General features: G+C 42.8%; 1 protein-coding gene across 2 annotated transcripts; it reads left to right on the top strand.

Moving 5' to 3' along the window:
- The first annotated feature begins 1 nt into the window (after position 1).
- LOC130166255 (bromodomain-containing protein 4-like) lies at positions 2-19671 on the top strand. 2 transcript variants are annotated; one of them, XM_056371728.1, is made up of 22 exons: positions 2-101; positions 2482-2635; positions 5031-5271; positions 5356-5448; positions 6072-6209; positions 6402-6534; positions 6902-7326; positions 7420-7791; positions 9040-9168; positions 9728-9949; positions 10125-10348; positions 10432-10532; positions 10632-10889; positions 11414-11512; positions 11628-12020; positions 12639-13250; positions 14065-14165; positions 14297-14411; positions 14651-14784; positions 14908-15098; positions 16180-16429; positions 16530-19671. In XM_056371728.1, the coding sequence occupies exons 3-22, from the start codon at positions 5143-5145 to the stop codon at positions 16596-16598; spliced, it is 4188 nt and encodes a 1395-aa protein (XP_056227703.1). In that variant the 5' UTR covers positions 2-101; positions 2482-2635; positions 5031-5142; the 3' UTR covers positions 16599-19671. The 2 variants fall into 2 exon arrangements, with proteins under 2 accessions (XP_056227703.1, XP_056227702.1); XM_056371727.1 differs by having other exon boundaries at positions 14291-14411.
- Positions 19672-20445: the final 774 nt, after the last annotated feature.

Genomic DNA, 20445 nt, shown 5'->3' with positions numbered 1-20445 from the left:
GCCTGCCCCTGTGCGTCTGACGTCATCGACGTCAAACGGGACTGTTTGTTCTGGATTTGGGGCGAGGAAGGTCTGCGAGCGCTGACAACCGACTGAAGAAGGTAAAAATAGCATTTTATGCCTTTCTGTAGATGGCATTGGTATATCATACGAAAGCATACAACCCCGGGGATGCGGTAAAGGGTTTACAACAGGCATCGGTGGCGTATTTCGCGCGCTGTCAGTGTGTGCTTCGGCAAGCGGAGCATGAGCTGTCTTCGCAGGCCTTGCACCGGTTCGGGCACACGAGATAGATGGATTTTTGTCTTTTAAGTTTGTCGGATTTGGTGTTATTGTGAATATTCAGTGTTGTATCTTTCTTCTCTCAATGCTTGTGTTGAGGTCGTTTTCGTGGCGTAGGACACTCCGTGCTGTCAGTGTGCACGTTAGCTGCAGGTCGGGTTCATGCTAGCTTGTTAGCTGCTAGGCTGTTTGTTTGTAGCCCAGTAGGCCGTATTCGTGACATAAGTTACGTCCGTTCGGCAGCGCAGTTTACGCGCGATGGCGCAGAAGCTCATGTGAAATGCGACGTACGTCATTTCGAGAATATCAATCCCTTCCAAGTTGTATTCTGAAAGGCCGTTTACGTGCGGAGCTGTCACTTGCTCACGGTGGAGTGGACATGGAGATGTACTGACATGGAAGGTTAGCAAGGCAAAGGTGTAGAACAAAGTTGTTCGGGAATAAATCGTGTCTTTGTGTTAATTGTTTGTGGTAAGTAACGTTATTCATGACTCTCGGTTTTTGTTAGCTCCTTTGCTTCCCTCAGTTAACGTTACCGGGAGAACATACGTGATACGAAATAGTAGCAAAATGGCTGATAAATTTGGTAGAATAATTAATTTAAGTGTCAAATTACTTAACCGTCCAGACGTTTTGTCTTTTACTCAAATTAGCTTCGACGTTGCTTGTCATTACAAGTACATTATGTACATTATATGCACCAATGTACATTATATGCCGTTACATAGTGACACGACTGAGTAGACTGTGTTTTTGAGTAGATTCTTAGGATATGGTTAAATCGTCAATCATGAACCACAGTTTGTTAAAAATGATGCTGAAATATATTAATGATTGTGTGGCACTTTAGTTTTAAAAGAGCATAAATCACAATATTGGACATAGTGCTTTAAATAATTTGTTAGCATGCATAGTCCACTATAAGATACATGTTATAGATTCTTCTGGTATAGATTAATGTCTAGAAATGTATTGACAATGAGTTAGTTATCTAGTATTAATGTTTGTTTTTGGTGTATTTTAACACCTTGTAATTATGGGCCTTTAGCAGAGGACACGTATTTGTCTTACAACATTTGCAGTCATTTTATTTATGGTTACACAAGTCTGAGACCATTTGGTGTTCTCAGACTTTTGGACCCCATTGGACATAAGCTGGGATAAGTCAATAAATCTTTTAATATTTAGAAATAGGTATTTGGTGGATGAACTTCACTAGTCATCAAGGAATAAAAACGTCAGCTCAAGACAGACAAAAGAGAAGCTGCTGTCTTTGTTTGTTCATGGACAAATTGTCTCGCAGACAAGTAAAAAAAAATTTTTAAAAAGTACCTTTGAGCACTGTGACAGATGCTATCAAAAGTCATCTAGAAACTGTCAATGTTCAAGGTCAGGGTTCAGTGTATTCACCCAACAAATAATGGAAATTGGAGTTGTCGCATTCTTGTCATCTTGCTTGACGTAAAGTCACACAAGATAATTTAAAGCACAAAACGCTGTAAAATAACGACACGTGATTTACTTGCACATGATGAAAGTTTCCACATTAATAAAAGAACCATGAGAATACTGAGACTGAGTTCTTCTTACAAACGGCTCATTGCACTGTATCATTCCCTGGGGAGCAAAGAGGAGAACACACCAACAGATTTTCGACACATGGTTTTATAATGTGCGCATGTGGTCCTTTTTATCCTCAACTTGGAGGGGTTCTGCAAGACATAAGTTGGCAGCAGAATCAAAAGACACATTCATAAGGGTCTCTTGCTTACGAAGCAGACGGATAGCAGTGATAAAGGGTTGTAGAAACATCGACAGGAAGTAAGGTGAAGGAATATGACAGCTCAGAAACCTTTACTGAGACATCAGTTAGGTCAAGAGGTCTTCTTGGGCTAAGAACCTATACTACGTGTATTGTGTAATTGTGTAAGTCTCAGTTGGTGGATCAGTTTTAAATATTATGAACCAAAAAGAGATGCAGGTGGCATCAAAGTGCCATCAAATTTCCAATATTTGTTTGCGCCATTCCCGTTGTATCAAAATACCACTTTCTCTGTGCCTGTGTTATGGACTCTGATCAGGGCTGCTCACGTCACAACACGGTCAGACTTTTACTAGGCAGTGCATTTTGATGAAAGGGGAAATAACCCACATGTGATATGTTGACTCATCCCCACCATTTCTCTGTCTCTCTCACAGGTGTGACACTGCCGTCTTTCAGTGAGTTGTGGTTTCCTTGCCCCAACAGCGTGCCACTGACCAACCTCCTGTGTTAGCTCAGGAAATCGCCATCTCACCAACTGAGATATGGTCACACAATTGGATTAGGCCACAGCTGCACGGCAACAAACATGTAAGTCCCTACAAAATAATTGGCCTTCTTCTTAAAATTGCTGTTAGCAGATGCATTTAAAGTGGCAATCTCGAAGATTTCAGTCCTGTTTGAGCACCTGTAGTTACTGGTGTGGTTAAATACAACAGGTCAAGGACCAAACTATTGTCATTTTAATAAAGAAATCAGTCAGTAATTGGCCTTTTTCCACCATTCTGTAAGCAACTGTGAAATGATTTTATACTGTACATGGTGAGTCTGGGAAAAGCAGGGCACAGTGAAAGGGGTTTTTCACCTGGCTGAGAAGCTGGAGGTGTGTAGCCTGTCACCTGCAGATCTTCGTTAACAGCTCACTGCGGCTCCTCCTCCTTCCATTACTCCCTGCGATATTTCAAACTGATCCGCTGTCATCAAATGCTGTAAATGTCCGTTGTCTTGTTTTGTAGATGCATTTTTGTGAACGATAGCAGTTAGTGCTGAACTCACTGACAAACACATTGCATTCCTTGTGACTTCTTCATAATAAAAGTCAACTTGTGTTTCCCCAATTCATTGTTTTTAATGTGAAGCTGCAGCCGTAAGAAAAAAACAGTTTTGCTGGGAATGTCGCCGCAGTAATTCTGCCAATATATAAATATTGCAACACTTTCATCAGTGGGCCATAGGCTCAATCATCTCATTCGGCGACAGATAATAACTTAACAGGCATTTATTTACATTAAAATCTTTGACATTCCCACTTTAAGCCCTTGAGAATAAAAAATGTTGATGTTGAACTCATCAGTGGCAAATTATGTCCTATCTCTACTTAATAATCACAGGTTCCAATGTAAAGTATTGTCATTAATTTGTAGAAAAAGTGTATTATCACACATCTGCATACGCCATATTAGGCCGAAATAAATGGCATCTGCCAGTCTTTTTTTGAGGAAAAAAGATCTGTGTTTGTCAGTATATCTCATACACTGCATAGATGCACTTCTCATATTATCATGCTAAATAATTTTTTTTCTTTTTCATGGTTTTGAATGGTCAATATCTGATTTGTAATTGAAAATTGTCCCAGATTTTTTGCTAATACAGACACAAAACCTAACAATAACTATAAATTGTAAAACTCAGATCAGATAAATTTAATAGATTCATCTTGCTGCTTGTATGATATAACTGACCTGTGTTATAATAAAGATCAAAGGTTTTATCCAGCACGATAATTGCACGTTAATGTGTACTTCATCACTGAAGAGCCTCATCACCAACTGCCACTGATAACACATACACAGTTTCACTGCAGTGGCACCTACAGCCCAGTTCTGCCTTCGGTCCAGTCTAGGATATAAAACTGGTTCCAGTTTTTGATCAAAAACAGTGAAATTCAGACAGACAGCAAGCCAATACTACTAACATAGTACTGACTAGTAAAAAAAATAAAAAGAAAAGGCTTCTTTCTTTTAGTGGCATATGTTGCGCTGCCTTTAGGAGGTGTAAAAGTTTTAGCAGCTCATAGCTAATGACAGATGTTTCTCTGGCATCTGCCATGAGGAATGATAATATCTGACTGTTGGTTATTTAATGAATATGAAGTTATACCTCATATTTTTCAGCATCTTTCTCCATTGTTGAGTCGAGTCGAGTTACATATGATGTTATTGTTATTTTGTATTGCAAATTAATAACAAAAATGGTGTGCATCAAAGTGAACACCAAGCATGAAGAATCAGAGCTCATGGGGTTTTTCTTTCTTTATCCTAAAGTTGTGAGAAGGATTTATATGCAATTATCTCCTGCGCTGTTACTTCTTTTACCTGCTACAGACTAACGATGCAACTTGAGTCAACTAATGCAACACAATACGACTTCTTGTAAACCAGAATCCTGAAAGACTGAAAGCGTCACGCTGTACCTAATGCTGGACAGTGCAACTACTAGTTTATAAATCTGTGAGGTTTTTACATTTTTCAATTCCACTTCTACCTGATGGGCCAGAAGTTCTGCAGGTGAACAGGTTTTATTTGATGTGAAGTCACGAACAAATATTTATTGTAAGAGTTTGAAATCCAACAGTTGGTTTGTTGGATTAAAGAGAAACGTTGTTGATCCCTGTCGACCAACTACACTGAGGAGGAGGATGTTGACTACATTATGGAGATATCTGATTGCTGTCAGAGTTACAGATGAGATGGTTAATATATCTTTCCAAGTCGCTCTCACACCGATGCCATTGAAGCGGAAGTTTTCGAGCAACATGCAGACATTGCTGATTGACAATGAGATAAGAGAGTGAAGTAAACTGCTTGATACTGAGTCAGTGACTGTGGTTTCTATCCTGAGACAGTTGAGTCAGAGATGGTTTCACTGACGAGCGTAGTAATTGCAGCAGCAGTGGTGACGATGCTTTTGTTGCTCGTCCTTCCAGAGAGTCGAGTGCGGAGTGTAATGGCCTGAGGGGGGTTCCCCCAGTCCCACCTGCCCCTGCCAGGTCCAGTCTGCCTAAACTGTCTGCTCAGCCACTGCAACCCACCACTGCGATGGGAGACGGACTGGAGGCAGGCAGCAGCCAGAACCCTCCCTCTGCCCCACCACCTCTCCCCTTCAACCCTCCACCACCTGAAACATGGAACTCCTCCAGACCCAAACGACAGACCAACCAGCTACAGGTGGAGAGATTTCCGTTTTTCTTTTGAAACATGGACATTTTGTGTGTTTTTGTGTTTCTAATAATGATTTTTGCTTTTTTTCAGTACCTGCTTAAAGTGGTGTTGAAGACATTATGGAAGCACCACTTTGCATGGCCCTTCCAAGCTCCTGTAGATGCCATCAAACTCAATTTGCCTGTGAGTTGTGTTTATGTGTGTGTTTGCGTGCTTGTGGTACAGTCCAGAGCACACAGATAGCATTGTAACAGCCGCCTAATTCATTTTATATGCAAAGCAGCTCACAGTAGCGCAGGTGGACGAGCCACACAGCAGTAGAATATACCGCTGCCCTGTTTGTCTGCCTCTGGGTTACCAGAACACCAACATCTACCTGTCGACAAGAAGAAACATGCAGCAGTACTTGTAAATAATATACTGTTAGTTGTTTGTTGTTGCTGCGACTAAAACTTATTTTCATCATGGATCTCATGAAATTGTGTTTTGGGATCCTGTTAATGTAGCGGGACCTCAAAGGTGTGCTACAGGTGACAGATAACTATGTTCATATGGGACAAGAGTTGGAAATTAGCTATAAACTCTGTGCTTTGTATTAGAACTATCCCTAGTACATAAATAAATGAACAATACTAATTGCCCCTGCACTGAGGTGCCAGTGTGTTTTGAACTAAAGAAAGAGGATGAGCGTTTTAGAACAAAAATATATATGAATGTGCATTTTTTTCTTTGTTTTCTCACAATCTTCATTTACTTTCATCCAGGCAAGATGCTAATTTAATACTCTCCACCTGCTCTCCTTCAAGGACTACTACAAGATCATCAAGACTCCTATGGACATGGGCACGATAAAGAAACGCCTGGAGAACAACTACTACTGGAACGCCCAGGAGTGCATCCAAGACTTCAACACGATGTTCACAAACTGCTACATCTACAACAAGGTCAGCCACATGAGGGAGAGGTGCCCGTCACATGTGACATGAATCCTGCAGCATGTACTTCTGATGAAATCAAGACACTGTCCTCCTCCTGTCATTTAATCATATCTTGATATCTCTTAATCAATAAATAGAGAAAACCTGTGTACAAAGAGCTCTAAACATGTTTTTGTGTTTGTTTGTTTATTTGTTTAGCCTGGGGATGATATTGTCCTAATGGCAGAGGCCTTGGAAAAGCTCTTCCTAGAAAAGATCGCAGAGATGCCGCAGGAGGAGACAGAGATTGCTGTGGTGTCCAAGGGACGGCGTGGCAACAGACGGGAGCCAGGTATGTGTGTAGGATGTAACATGGACTTAAAAATGTCGGTCTTCTTTTTTGCAATGGTGTTATGTCATGATGACATGTTTGTGATTGTGTTGACGAGGAGTCTCCACGAGTAAATTGCAGTGACGTGAACTAACCTAACCAGCCAAGCTTGTGTGTACAGTATTTACTATGTCTGTACTGGCTCCTCCTCTTTTTCGGCCACACCTAGCATTAAACTTGTACTGTTAAATCAAGTTCTGATTGACTCATGGCACGTCCTGTACCATCGTTGAACATTTCATAATCCGTCTTACAGGTTGAAAGCAGGCCGGGGCCAGAAAGGTCTGTGTTTTTAACCTTGATTTCATTTTTGTGATCTTCTCTCCAGGTCTGATCTCAAAGTCAGACTCGGGCCAAGACTCATCGTCCCCCTCCACCACCCCACATACACGAGGCTTTTCATCCCCGTCAACCACCCCGCAGCCCCGTCCTGCACCTGCCCCTCAAGGCCCTTCAATTCTGCCCCTTGCTCAGCCGCTGGTCCAGCCTCTGGTCCAGCCTCTGGTCCAGCCTCTGGTCCAGCCACTGGTCCAGCCTCTGGTCCAGCCTCTGGTCCAGCCACTGGTCCAGCCACTGGTCCAGCCTCAGCCTCCCCCACGCGTGCCTCCTACACCCACCTCCCACGCCCATCTGGGACCCCCATTCCCCCTCTCAACTCCAGATGTCCTGGCCCAAGGTCTGACCTCGGTTCCCCCGACACACCCAGGCCTCCATCCTGCCTCGATGCTGCAGAGCTCCCCCGCCCCCATCAAGGTAAGGCAATGGAGGAGAATGAACTGCTAATCTAGTGAAACACTATCAGATCTGAAGTCAGTATCTTACGCCTCATCTCTGATGCTCCAACAGCAAAGGAAGAGCCAGAAGAGGAAAGCAGACACCACCACCCCCACAGCCAACGACCAGCTCAGTGAATCATCTCCCGTCTCTGCTGAGGCTCGGCCGCGCCGAGACAGCATTCGTCCGTCAAAGCAACCTAAAAGAGACGCATCACAGCCGGACTCTCAACATCACCTGGGTACTGGTTTGGAGACGGGAGGGATGGGAACGCCGAAACGTCAGGATCAGTTGCGTTCCTGCGCGCGCCTTGTCAGAGAGATGCTGTCCAAGAAACACGTGTCATACGCCTGGCCTTTCTACAAGCCTGTTGACGTAAAAGCTCTTGGCCTCCACGACTACCACGACATCATCAAGCACCCCATGGATCTCAGCACCATCAAGGTGATTTTATTAGGATTGGTGAATAATATGTATTAATATTAGGGGGCTGATCTATCATTGGTAAGCAAGAATATGGTAACCGGTAAGTGGACTGCAACTTTCTAACCTTTTCTAGACCCCTCAAAGCACTTTACATCACATGCCACATTCACCCATTCACACACACAGTCACACTCACTCACAGCCACCAGGGGAAATTTGGGTTTAGTATCTTGCCAAAGAACACCTCAACACATGGACTGGTGAAGCTGGGGATTGAACCATCGACCTTTTACTTACTTACTTACTTACTACCTCCTGAGCCCCCCGTTATAATAATTAAATATTATTGTTATTGTTCTGATAAAGGAATTTTAGCTGATAACGAAAAAAGGTCACCCAGAGAGATCAGACTTCCACCAAGGCCAGTGTCAAACAACACACACCAAACTTACAGAGTAAAAAGATTCAGGTTCATAGTAAATGATCCTGATCGGCACCTAAATTGAATGGGTTCTTCCCTGGCTCATACTTCATCCCTCCGGTGCAAATCGTTTCAGAACTTTTTCTGTAATCCTGCTGACACATAAACAGACACAGATGAAAACAAAAGCTCCTTGGCAGAGGTTATTATGTCTGATAATCTGGAGCATGATGCAAACAAGGCACAGTGGTGGTTTTGGCATCTGTTCCTCCCTGCTGTGTGTGTCGGTTACTGTTTATCAGAGGGCAGGGCTGAGCTACACACACACACACACACACACACACACACACTCATACATATATAGAGTGGACACGGCGGCGGGCTTGAGGTTGTATCTCACTCGAGTCAAAGACGACAGTGCTCGTTATCGTTATCCCTGAATGCAACAAACTCCTTGTCTGCTATATGACGTCTGTTTTTATAGTGAAGTCCTCATACTGAGGCTTCCAGCACAATACCTGGGTTTTAATACAGATGTCTAAATTGTTTCTTTTAACACATTACATGCATGTAACTGTTTTTCATCATCAATAAAATTTAAAAACATTGCCCAAAATGACGGTACAAAATTATCAAAGTAAGGATTGAAATCAGGTAATATGTGATTAAATGATAAGTAAAGAATATTATCTTCTTACCTGTTTTGCAGTTGGTTTCGGTTTGATAGTCCAGCCTCACATCATTAATCAACAGCTTTCAATTGGTCACAAATAAACTGAGAACAATTTTCAGAATGAATTACATGAGTTGACGACACATGTGTTGTTTTGTTTTGTCTCCTTCAGAAAAAGCTGGACAACAGACAGTACAGAGACGCTCAAGAATTTGCAGCAGATGTCAGGTTGATGTTCTCCAACTGTTACAAGTACAATCCTCCAGACCACGATGTGGTTGCCATGGCGCGCAAATTACAGGTAAGCAACACATCTTGTATACCGTTAATTAAACCATAATAAATATTGCATATTTTATATATACATATATATATATATACCCCATGACCAAAAGTATGTGGACACCTGTGTCAGGCTCCAAAATCTTGTGGAAGTCATTCCCAGAACGGTGGAAGCAGCAGGTTTACGCTCAAGGTTTTGGAGTGCGATGTTCAACAGTCTTATATGTCCTGGTTATGTGTCCACATTCGTTTGGCCATGTGTGCTTTCATCTGGTTGCATTCTAGATCCATCTCCAAATTAATAAAATACCTTGGTTTGTTATCTTTTGCTAAGTTAATTTGCGATGTTTGTGTGTTGGGACAGTTATTCAAGAAATCAGAGCAACGATTTCAAGAAAAATACACTAAAATGCAACGTGATGAAAAAGCTGTTAAGATAAAAATTTTGAAAGTTTGATGAGCAGATTTGATGTTGTTACATTTCCAGATGCACAATATTTTTTATCTTTTACCTAAAAAGTTTTCAGAAGGTATATTATGAATTTCATGCTTTCTCCTGTCCGTGTCCCTCCAAATAGGACGTGTTTGAGATGCGTTTTGCCAAAATGCCTGATGAGCCAGAGGAGCCCACCCCTGTTCCCACCCCGTCATCGGCCCTCCACCCTGCCCCCTCCACTCGACAAGCCCCGCCTCCTTCTGCTGTCTCGGAAGAAGACAGCTCCAGTTCCTCCGAATCGGAGTCCTCGGGAGGAGACTCAGAACACGAAAGGCAACAGCGATTGGCTGAGTTACAGGAACAGGTTAGAGGATGGAAAATGAAGGGGGAGGGAGGCTTATGAGACACAACAGGTGGGTGGGCCACGCAGAACAGCTTTACCGAATGTGGGTAATTGCTGAAACACGGAGAAACAAATGCAAAGGCTGATGTCTTTTTGTCTCTTTAAGACCACATCTGTGTGTGTTTGTGTCTTCCAGCTTAAAGCTGTCCATGAACAGCTGGCGGCACTCTCCCAGCCGCAGACCAGCAAGCCCAAGAAGAAAGAGAGGGAGAAGAAGGAGAAGAAGAAAGAAAAGCACAAGAAGAAGGTGGGAGCAGAGGAAACTGTGGACGCCCCTCCGCCTGCGATGCTTCAGACTCCTAAGAAGAGCAAGAGCAGCAAGGAGCCGATCATCGTGAAGAAGGACAGGAAAAAGCCCGGGTAGGTTTTACAGAGGTATCAAGATAAGTGATGTTATTGTAGTTGAGTTAACTGGAGCTAATCACCTCATTCGTTAATCACAGTAAGAAAGAAGGAGTTAAAAACAGCCGCCCAGCTGTGCCCCCTCCGCCTGGGCCAACCCCTCTCGTCCCCTCAGCCTCTCTTGAAGCAGAGGATGACATAGGTATGTAGATGAGACATTTGTATGTTGAGCATTTTGATTCTGTGCTTGTGTCTTTAACAACGGCCCCCTGTCAACCTGCCGCTATGCTTTCCTCCCCAGATGTATTTGGGGGTGTGTCCTCCGAGAGATGCAAGCCGATGTCGTACGAGGAGAAGCGCCAGCTGAGCCTGGACATCAACAAGTTACCCGGCGACAAACTGGGCCGCGTCGTGCACATAATCCAAACGCGCGAGCCTTCGCTTAAGAACTCGAACCCGGACGAGATTGAGATCGACTTCGAGACGCTGAAGCCTTCCACGTTGAGAGAGCTGGAGAAATACGTCTCCAGCTGCCTCAGGAAGAAGAAAAAACCATCAGGTAGGTTGTTTGTGTTTGAGCTCAGCGCTTGTTTTAAAGGACTGAAACCTGACTGCTGTGGTTCCAGTTGTTCTCAACTGCGTCGTAGCAGTTTCACATGAAGAGCTTGTTCTGCAGCTCATAATTAAATGCTGCTTAACCATTGTTATTGTGAAACTACACACTGTATAAAGTCTAGTTAGTCCTGTCTTACAGCTTCTAGGCAACACAGGAAAGACTGTCGGTTAAAAAAAATAAACCTCACTGATCAAACAGCTTGTTGATTGACGAATAGAGGCTGTGGCTCAGGAGGGAGAGCGGGTCCTCCACTAATTAGACGGTCGGTGGTTCAATCCCCGGCTCCTCCAGTCTGTGTGTCGAAGTGTGTGCATGTTTGCATAAGCATCCCAGACAAGACTTTTTTTCCAGTGTTTTTTTGTTTGTTTTTTTGTCTTCACCCCAGCTGAATGTCTCGTGTTTACACAAGTGAGATAGAAACTGTCAGTCCGTCGGTTTCTGAATCTCGTGTGTGTGTTTTGTTGCAGTAGAGAAGCCTCTGGAAATGACAAATGTGACAAAGATGAAGACGGGATCCTCATCTTCAGGCAGCAGCGACTCCTCTGATAGTGAAGACTCTGAGAATGGTAATGGTACACACACAATGTTAAACATCTGTCAGCATGTTTTATTGCGAGAAACAGTAGCTGTGATTCTTCCGTTATCAGCTCTCAACTTATTTCACATACCTTTGTTCACCAGGGCTGGTTCCCAAACAGCAGAAGAAGACCTTAACTAACAAAGACACCAAGAGACCACACCACCAGTCCCTCAGTAGTGGAGTTGGCCCAGTCCCTCCTCAGCCTCAGCCTCAAGTCACCTCCAAACCACCATTTGTCCCTCCTCCCTCTGTCCCTGTCCCTGTCCCTGTCTCTGTCCCATCTCTGGACACACAGCTGTTGACCACAGGATTTGATCCTCTGGCCCACTTCATGAACCCACACCTGTCGCAGTCGAACACGGAGCCCAATCCAACCATTACTACTGCCGGCCCCCCCGTCACGTCTGGCCTCCTCAACACAAACACACCCAGCAGCCAGACGCCCACTGAGACGCACCCCTTCCTTAACCAACATCCCATCATACCGTCACCGGGTATGTACACTTCAGTGACACAATGGTAATGCTTTAACAATTAACAATTAATTCTAACAAATAATCTTTTGGCCTATATTGACACACAACCACACAAGCAGCTAATCCTCACAATATAGAAGCTGGAACCAGCAAATATTTGGTATTTTCTGGTTGATAAATTGCAATTTTCATCATATTAAACCCAGTTCCTGATACATTATGGCTGATATCTATTCCGCTATAGCCAATGAATGTAGAGGTCTCAAGTACTCAAGACAATGGTTCCCAAACCCCCACAAGAGGTCGAAAAATAAAGAGGCTGGGTCAGTAGTTACCTCTCTATAGAGTAGTTTGCATGATCCATGGAGTCCAACATTCTCACAGTGGATTCATGGCGTACACGTGCGCGAAGGGAAATGATGCATGCACATGCTGGACAAAATTCAGAAGACGAGCTAGTGTGCATACAACATGACACTTGTGTGTATGTGTGTTTGTATCAATATTTTGTCAGTACAAAGAAGCTTGTCTCTCGGGGTCTGTAACTCTGCTGTTGACTTTGTCTCTGTGAAGTTTTTCCCTAAGTTGTTGTTTTCTGTTCTTTTCCCATCATTCTCTTCTCTTCCCGCTTTACAGCGATCCACAGTGCTCTTCCCCAGCAACCGTCAAGACCTAGCAACCGCGCAGCACCACTTCCACCCAAACCCCCACAGCCTCCCCCGTCCTCGCTCCCCTCCCTGCCTCCATCCCCCTCACCCCAGCTTCAGCCCTCGCTTCCCCTCACCCTTCCCCAGCCGGTGCCTCGCCCTCGCGTCCCCTCACCCACATCACACGGCATCTTGGGCACCCTCTCGGCACAACCTCCTCAGGCCCTGCTGGAGGACGACGAAGAGCCGACGCCCACCAGTTCCGAAACCCCGCCCCTCAGCCAGGTGCACACCTTCCTGCAGTCTCTCCAGGCTCGACCCGCCACGCAGACCCAGCCGCTGCACGCCCACACGCATTCGCCAGTGCAGGCCGCTTCTCAGCTGGTGCCGTCATTGCACACGCAGGCTATGACGACACCCACCCCCGCCCTGACGCAGAGACACAGCTCAGGCCACGCGCACATGCAGCAGCCGTTCCCACACACGCACACGTCAACATCACAGCAGCAGAAAGGGGTGGCCCTGCAGCAGAAGGTACAACAGATGCAGCAACATCAGCAACAGCCATCACCACGCAGTAAAGCTGAGCTCTTCTCAACAGGTGAGACACGTATTTATACTCCCCCCCCCCATGAGGTCGTTAAATAATGACCACCAAAGGGTTAAAAAAGATAAACATAGTTCTGTTATATAAATGTTTTTATTTCCTGACTTTTTGCTCATGTGAAATGCTGAATACTTTCTCTTTTAGGGGTTTAAAAATCCTTCAAATGAAACAATCTTTGCCTCACTGCTCACAGTTCATGTCCCCACTAAGGCTGTAGCATGTCACAAGGGGTTATAAGTAGATGGTGCTGAAATTTTAATGGTCAGAAGGCGAAAAGAAGGTGAGAACCACTGGCTTAAGACGTGAGCTAGATGCATCTGTTCAAGTCAAACGTAAGATCTAATTCATTTTATTCAGGATAAAAACAGAAATAAAAAATTACAGTGAAAGTGTAAAAACCAACCATCCAAAATCAAACAAGAAAAGTTTTTTCAACAGCAAGTAGGACTTAATCAGGCTTATGTTGTGTTTTTGTTTTCTTTTTTAACACCATAGCATGTTGATAACCCCAATAATCACAGGAACAGAACAATAAAGAAGAGTAAACAGAAAAGAATGATTATGCACCAAGGCCAGTGGTCGGTGTTTTTGTCCTTGTTTGTCGTCAGTTTACGTAAAACTATATTTAATCTTTCATCCCTGCATTTGATCATGTTGTGGTGCTAGTTAGCTTCCAAAGGATCACTATGACCTGCAGGACAAGGGTCTTGTTACCAGCAGCTGAAGAGTCTGTTTAGTTAGTTAGAGTTAGTTAAATTTAGCACTTAACTAAATAGTGTTTTGAATTAAGTGTTGCATGTTTTTCTAGGTTGCCTGCGTGAGAGCCCCTCTCCCCTGATGATGCATTCTCCTCAGATGCCTCAGTTCCACACAATGGGACAGCAGTCACCCCCACAGACCAAGAAACATGTGAGTGAAATGTTAAATGGGAAAAAAAAGATCAATTTCTAATGCTAAAAATGTTTTTTGTTTGTTTGTTTTTTCGTCTTTGATTCTTGGTAACGGAGCTGTGTATGACGTTTGTCTTTGCATAGGAGCAGAGGTCCAACTTGGTGGGGGTCAAAGAAGAGAAGCCTTCCCAGTCGCCGGTCCTTCCCCCCTCACCCTTCAGCCCTGCCATGCGTCAGGACACACACAAACCCGACAACAAACACAGTGAGTACAAGAGACTTCACAGTCCATCACATCTAAAACTAAAGAAGGTAACATTTACTTAGAAGCAATAGGAATAAATTTCCGTGATTTTTGAGGCCAAAACTGAAAAAGTAAAGTAACTATTTCATTCTATTACTTTGATTGTTTTCCCCAAAACTTATCTACTGCAGCTTTCCAGAAACATTATTGCTTATGAGCCCCTGGTGCATATGTATAGCTAATCACCATGTGTCCCTCAGGATTAGATCTGAAGCCATTGGATGGTTCTCGCCCTGGTTCTCGCCTCCTGGACTCCCCAGCACCGCCCTGCTCCCAGCAAGACAACAAAATCAAGCAAGAACCCAAAACTCCCATCGCTCCTAAGAAGACACAGGTGTGTATGAGTGTGAGAGATGAGAAAATAATGTCATAAGCCCCATTAAAGTAGCGGGCTCATCTGGTTTGTCATTTTCTGACCCCTACCGTCCCCCGCGGTCTTATTTTCCTCTTCTCCCAGGACGTGAAGATAAAGAACATGGGTTCTTGGGCGAGCCTGGCTCAGAGGTCCCAGTCCACGCCAGCCTCCTCTGTTCGCTCCTCCAGCGACAGCTTCGAACAGTTCAGACGGGCCGCCAGGGAGAAGGAGGAGAGAGAGAGACAGCTGAAAGCACAGGCTGAACAGGCCAGGAGAGAGCAAGAAAAGCTACGGTAGGTGGGAGGACGATGGAGAGGTGTCTGACAGGGAAAGATGAGACCACCGCATGAGTTTCTGTCTTAGAGGGAGACATAGAAGGACTTGTTGTTCATGTTTTAGCCCCTCTTTTAGTTTTTCCAAAGAGTATATACAATACAATCCACCTGGAGACTCGACATCTTATCCACGTTTCACTGAAGTCTTATCACAGGTTAATTGAATATGCTGACACATCACTCTGACACCTGAATCCTGTCAAATTCATACAGTATAATCCTTTCCATAATGTCCGTCCTGTTATTGTTTGTGCCGGTTGGTTGTTTAAGGCTCATGAGTACTGTTGTTTTTCAAATGTGGAAGATTGAGTCGACTCTTGACACTTTTCATCTGCAACTTTCACATCCTGTCCCAGAGTTTTGGGTTGGATTTTAATGCTGTAGTCAAATGAATGAAGAACTGCTTACAGAGTCGAAAAGAACTATAACTCTCTTAACACGGTTTTTATTTAACTCATTTAGAAATTGAAAACAACACATTGCGGTTTAACAAGCGCACAGCTCTACAATGTGGAGGGATTATCTGTCCAGTCCAGCAGCTACCTTAGCCACGGTGACTGCACACATCTCTCACACAAGTCCTGAACTCACCCTCCAAACCTAAACAGAACTCAGTGATGTAGCCGTGCGTGTAGCGAATGTTAGCAAGAACACGCAGCATGTAAATAAGACAATTTGGGGACTCGCGTTTCTCCTTGGTAGAGGCTAACTGCCTCCGCCAACCTCCAGCCCCTGTGCAAAGTTAGCATGTCCTAGTGAGTCCTGGACCCATTTTCCTTCTGAAAGTAGAGAGGCAACTCTCCGTCTAACTTCTGTTTAGACAGCCGGATGCCAAAGTAATGGAGCATTAGTGGGATCAGGAACTGCGATGTAATTACTGAGTTTTAAATTGTGATCCCTTACATTACTTGTTGGTGATAAAAGTAATCAGATTACTGTAGTGGCCTGGTTCGTGTAAGAAGAAATACCAGTATCAGTCTGAAAACCCCCGTATTGATTGGGTTCTAATAAAGCTTCATTATCATCATCTTTTTTTAAGCTGTAGCCGTGACGACGAGGACACAATGGAGCAAGCTCGTCGAGCTCAGGAAGATGCCCGCCGTCGCCAGGAGCAACAATCACCACTTGCTCCCACACCTCCAGCTTCAACCCCACCCACTCACTCTCCGCAGGCTCCACCAACACAGCCTCAAGCCCCGCCCCCATCGTCCTCAGCTGCACAGAACGCTCTCGACCAGCAGAGGGAGATGGCGCGCCGCCGCGAGCAAGAGAGGCGCAGGAGAGAGGCGGTATGAACAAAACTGAAAAAAAATCAAATAAAACACTGATTTTTGATTTTGAAAAAAGCATCCCTTAATGCTTTATGTTGTTGTCTGGTCTCCTCCGCAGATGGCCGACACCATTGATATAAACTTCCAGAGCGACCTGATGGCCATTTTTGAAGAGAACCTGTTCTGAGGGGGAAAAAAGAGGGTGATGGGAGTGAGAGAACGGACCTATAGACACACATAAGAAAATTTACAAAATGCATATAGACCACAATGCTCTGATACACATGGTCGCTGCTCATACAAATGCAAACACACACACACACACACACACACACACACACACACACACCCACTTAATAGTAACTGTCCCTTTCTCTCAGTAGCAGCTGGCTTGTGTCATGTGAACGAGAGGAGGGGGGAAGTGAAAGTGAAAGAAGCAACCCTCTTTTCCTCCAACCTCAGATACGTTTTGGTGTCTGGCTTGGTGTTTACGGTTGTTGGTTTCTGTGTCTTCAATTACGACAGATGGAAAACAGACACTGAAAAAAAATCAGACAGTCAGCTCCCTCGTGGAAAATAAGAATGACAGAAAAGGAGGGGAGTTTTACATTTAAAAAAAATTATGGCGATGATGATGATGGTGATGATGAGTAGGATTTTAATTTAAGTGAGAATTACGGAAACCTCATTCTCTGTCTGAGAAGAGAGAAAGGGGTTTAAAAGGAACGGGTGAACAAATTACAAACGGACAGATCACTTTGCTCTGGTTTTTTTTCTTCTCTCCTAATCTTGTCTCTATAATTTTTATTTTAAGTTTGAATTTTAACGGGGAGGGTCGGGGGCAGGTGTGGTCGAGTTTTGTCAGGCTCAGCGGTCATCTGAGAGTCGGTTGTTATCTCAGGACACGGTGGAAAACGAAACACAGCGGCCACAGTCACACACTTTTCTAAGACATCCTTCCTCCCTTCACTTCCTGCTACTGCTCCCTCCTCAGTCGTGAACCGAAGCGGCGGCGGAGGAGGAGGTCTTTTCGGCGACGCTCGGGTCGCGTGTACAAATTCAGACGAGAGAGGGTGATGAGGAAGGAGCGATGGCGTTATAAAAGTTTCAGAGTGTGTCCTTTGCCTTAGCGCTCTGGCCTGTAAACTAACGATCACACCGACAAATTATACATATTATATATAAATAGATACATGAATATATATTATATACAAGGAAAAGTCAAGGAAAAAGAACATGAGAGGGATTTGGTTTGCGGGGAGCAAAGCTCGTCTCGGTGTTCATCTCTAAGCTCTGGTTTTGATTTTGTAGAATTTACTGTAAAGAAGAAGAAAAAACTTTTTTATGATTCTATTGAGAGGATTGTTTCGTCTGTCTTTTTCTCTCTCCTTCCTTTAATGTTTCTGTTTTTTCTCGACTCTATGCCAAAACCAATCTATTGAGTGCTGAAAGTTCATTCACATTTTTTACATGTAAAATGCATTTTCTTTTCACTTTATATTAAAGGCTACATTTTTATTGCTATTTAATTTTCCTTTATCCCCCTTTTAAATCCGTAAAGTTATGCAGCAGTTTGCTCTGTAATAGTTTGAGGAAGCGGTTCCAAAATCATTGATTATGCCCCATCATTCTGTAGTTGTCCGATAAATCTGCACTTAAATGTTTCATTACTTAACATCTTTATTTTATTTTATTTTTTTCATTATTTCTTCTCATCATGTACGTGTTTTTTGTCTTTTCTTAGCCGTCTCGTCCACCACTATCTCCTTCACAGCTCCTGCAGTCTGTATAATAGATTCTTTGTTAATTGTCATTCTGTCTTTTAGTTTTTACTTTTGATATGTTTTTATCGTCCATGGTAACAGTTTTGGGATGTCGTGTGCCATCGTGTTTTTCTGGAGGCGGGAGCTTTTCCCGCCTTCTGTAGGTTGGCCCAGAGATCTGTGAGTGTTTTCAACTCTATAATCACTTTTTTTTTTCTTTTTCTTTTTCTTTTTTTTTTTTTTAAATGTTTCATTTCATTTCTTTTCCCATTTCATATTTGATTGTTTTGAGTTTATTTTGTTTTGTTTTTTCCTTTTGCTATCTTCCTATGATTTATTTTACCCAGGACAACCTGTTGGTATGTCAGCGAGTGAGGCATTGAGGTCAATAGATTCATCTTGTTCAGAGTATCAACATCTTTTTTTAAGAAAAGTATTAAAATAATATTTAAAAAAAACTTTATTTTGGTGCTTAGGTTTTTTTTTGTCTTCTCCACTGTGAGAGTTATTCACACATGGCACTGTATTTATGTGGTACAGTGAACTCTGCTTTAACTATCCAGTGTCAGCCAGGAGGGGGAGCTATAGAGAGAGAAACGTCAGCTGCAGTTTGGTTTCTCATTCACAGGTACTTGATAAACACTTCATGGTCAAAAGTATGTGGACGGGCTGTTAGCTATAAGCTCCTTAGTGCCAATTAGGGCTGATCTTAAAACTACAGGATACAATGATCTTTTTAGACTGTTTTTACTAGTAGTTTGGACTCTTAGTGTGGAAGAACTTGCCTGCACAGAGCCCTGACCCCAACCCCATCCAACACTGAACACTGAACCAGGTCTCGCCTCCCCACATCAGAGCTCAACCTCACTAACGCAGCCCGAGACAGACAGACGGCTTAATATCAATGGTTTTGGAATGGGATGTTCCACCACCGCATAAGGAAGTGATGTTGTGTCGTCCACATACTTTTGGCCAGATAAGCATATTTGCAGTCGGTGTCCCTGAAACACTGATTTGCAAATGGAGATGTGAGTAGAGCTCAGCTGATACTGGATTTTTAAGTCTGATACTGATGTAAATATTTGAGAGTAATAAAAATCTGAAAACGATGAAAAATAAACGTTTTATTTGTTTAGGAGTTTTTTGAAACATACTTAACAAAATGCTTTACAGGATTAAAATAAAAACACTGTAAAACTTAACAATCAGTTCAAATATCAATAATAATGACAGTAACAAATAGAGAAATATAAATACAGAAATAAAATTTGATTTAAATGATCAAATATATAAAACAAACTTTATTAAAAGCCAGACTTGAACAAGTATCTTCAGATTTTTCATACATATTGTATCATCATCACAATATTAAAATGGTTCACAGTTGGATAATAACCTATATGATCAAAGATGGCAGAACGTAAAACACTGGACAGGAAATGTGTTTGAAATTTGAAGTATTGTAAATAACTATAAATAAAATCACATATAACTATATTACATGTATATGTTTGGTGAATTGTGAAAACACCAGCGACAAGGATGGAAATAAATCCAGGATTTTCTCTTTTTATCCCAGACAGAATCTGACGTGCTCTATTTTATGAGTTTATTAGAGTATTGTTGATAAACAATAAGGGTTTTGAGGGTGTCAACTGTGCTTTTCAAATTAAAATACTTTAACGACAGTGGCTAATCCAAAGCTGACCAACAATATCCAACATGACGAAGGCACATTATGACAAAATGTTTATTATAGAACAGTTGTGCTGCAGCTGCTATCTCTAATGAGAGTTTTCTACAGTTTGTTTTACATTCAGAAAATTTAAGACGTATTCATGGTGCCATCGGTTTACAGTAGTGGATGTGTGCCGCATCTTTGATAATCATTTATAGTTTTTCTTCTTTTTTTTTAAGGACTTGTTGAATATTAAACTGTGGGAAACATTTCTGTGTTTCCAGTCATTTTAGAACTGAGGTTAACAACTTTTTGTCCCTTTTTAACAGTTAAATATTCTGAATGAAAGAGGATTAAAATGTCAATATACCAACATTTACTGCCTCAGTTCACTGCTCTTCACTTTATGTTTGCAATATGAGACAGTGACTGTGAATATGATGCTCACTGAAGTTGCAGTGTTTCATTACATTGACATCCATAAGATGCAATGCACTTATTATTTTTAGTAATTATTAATTATCATATGTAAACAAGAGAGAGGGGGTGAAGTATTTGACCTCTGGGTCATAGTTCACAGTGTAACAAGAGGA

Source organism: Seriola aureovittata, chromosome 3 (genome assembly GCF_021018895.1).
Source record: "Seriola aureovittata isolate HTS-2021-v1 ecotype China chromosome 3, ASM2101889v1, whole genome shotgun sequence".
Classification (NCBI taxonomy): domain Eukaryota; kingdom Metazoa; phylum Chordata; class Actinopteri; order Carangiformes; family Carangidae; genus Seriola; species Seriola aureovittata.
The sequence above is the reverse complement of the archived record's forward strand: the minus strand, read 5'-3'. Positions and strand labels throughout refer to the sequence as shown.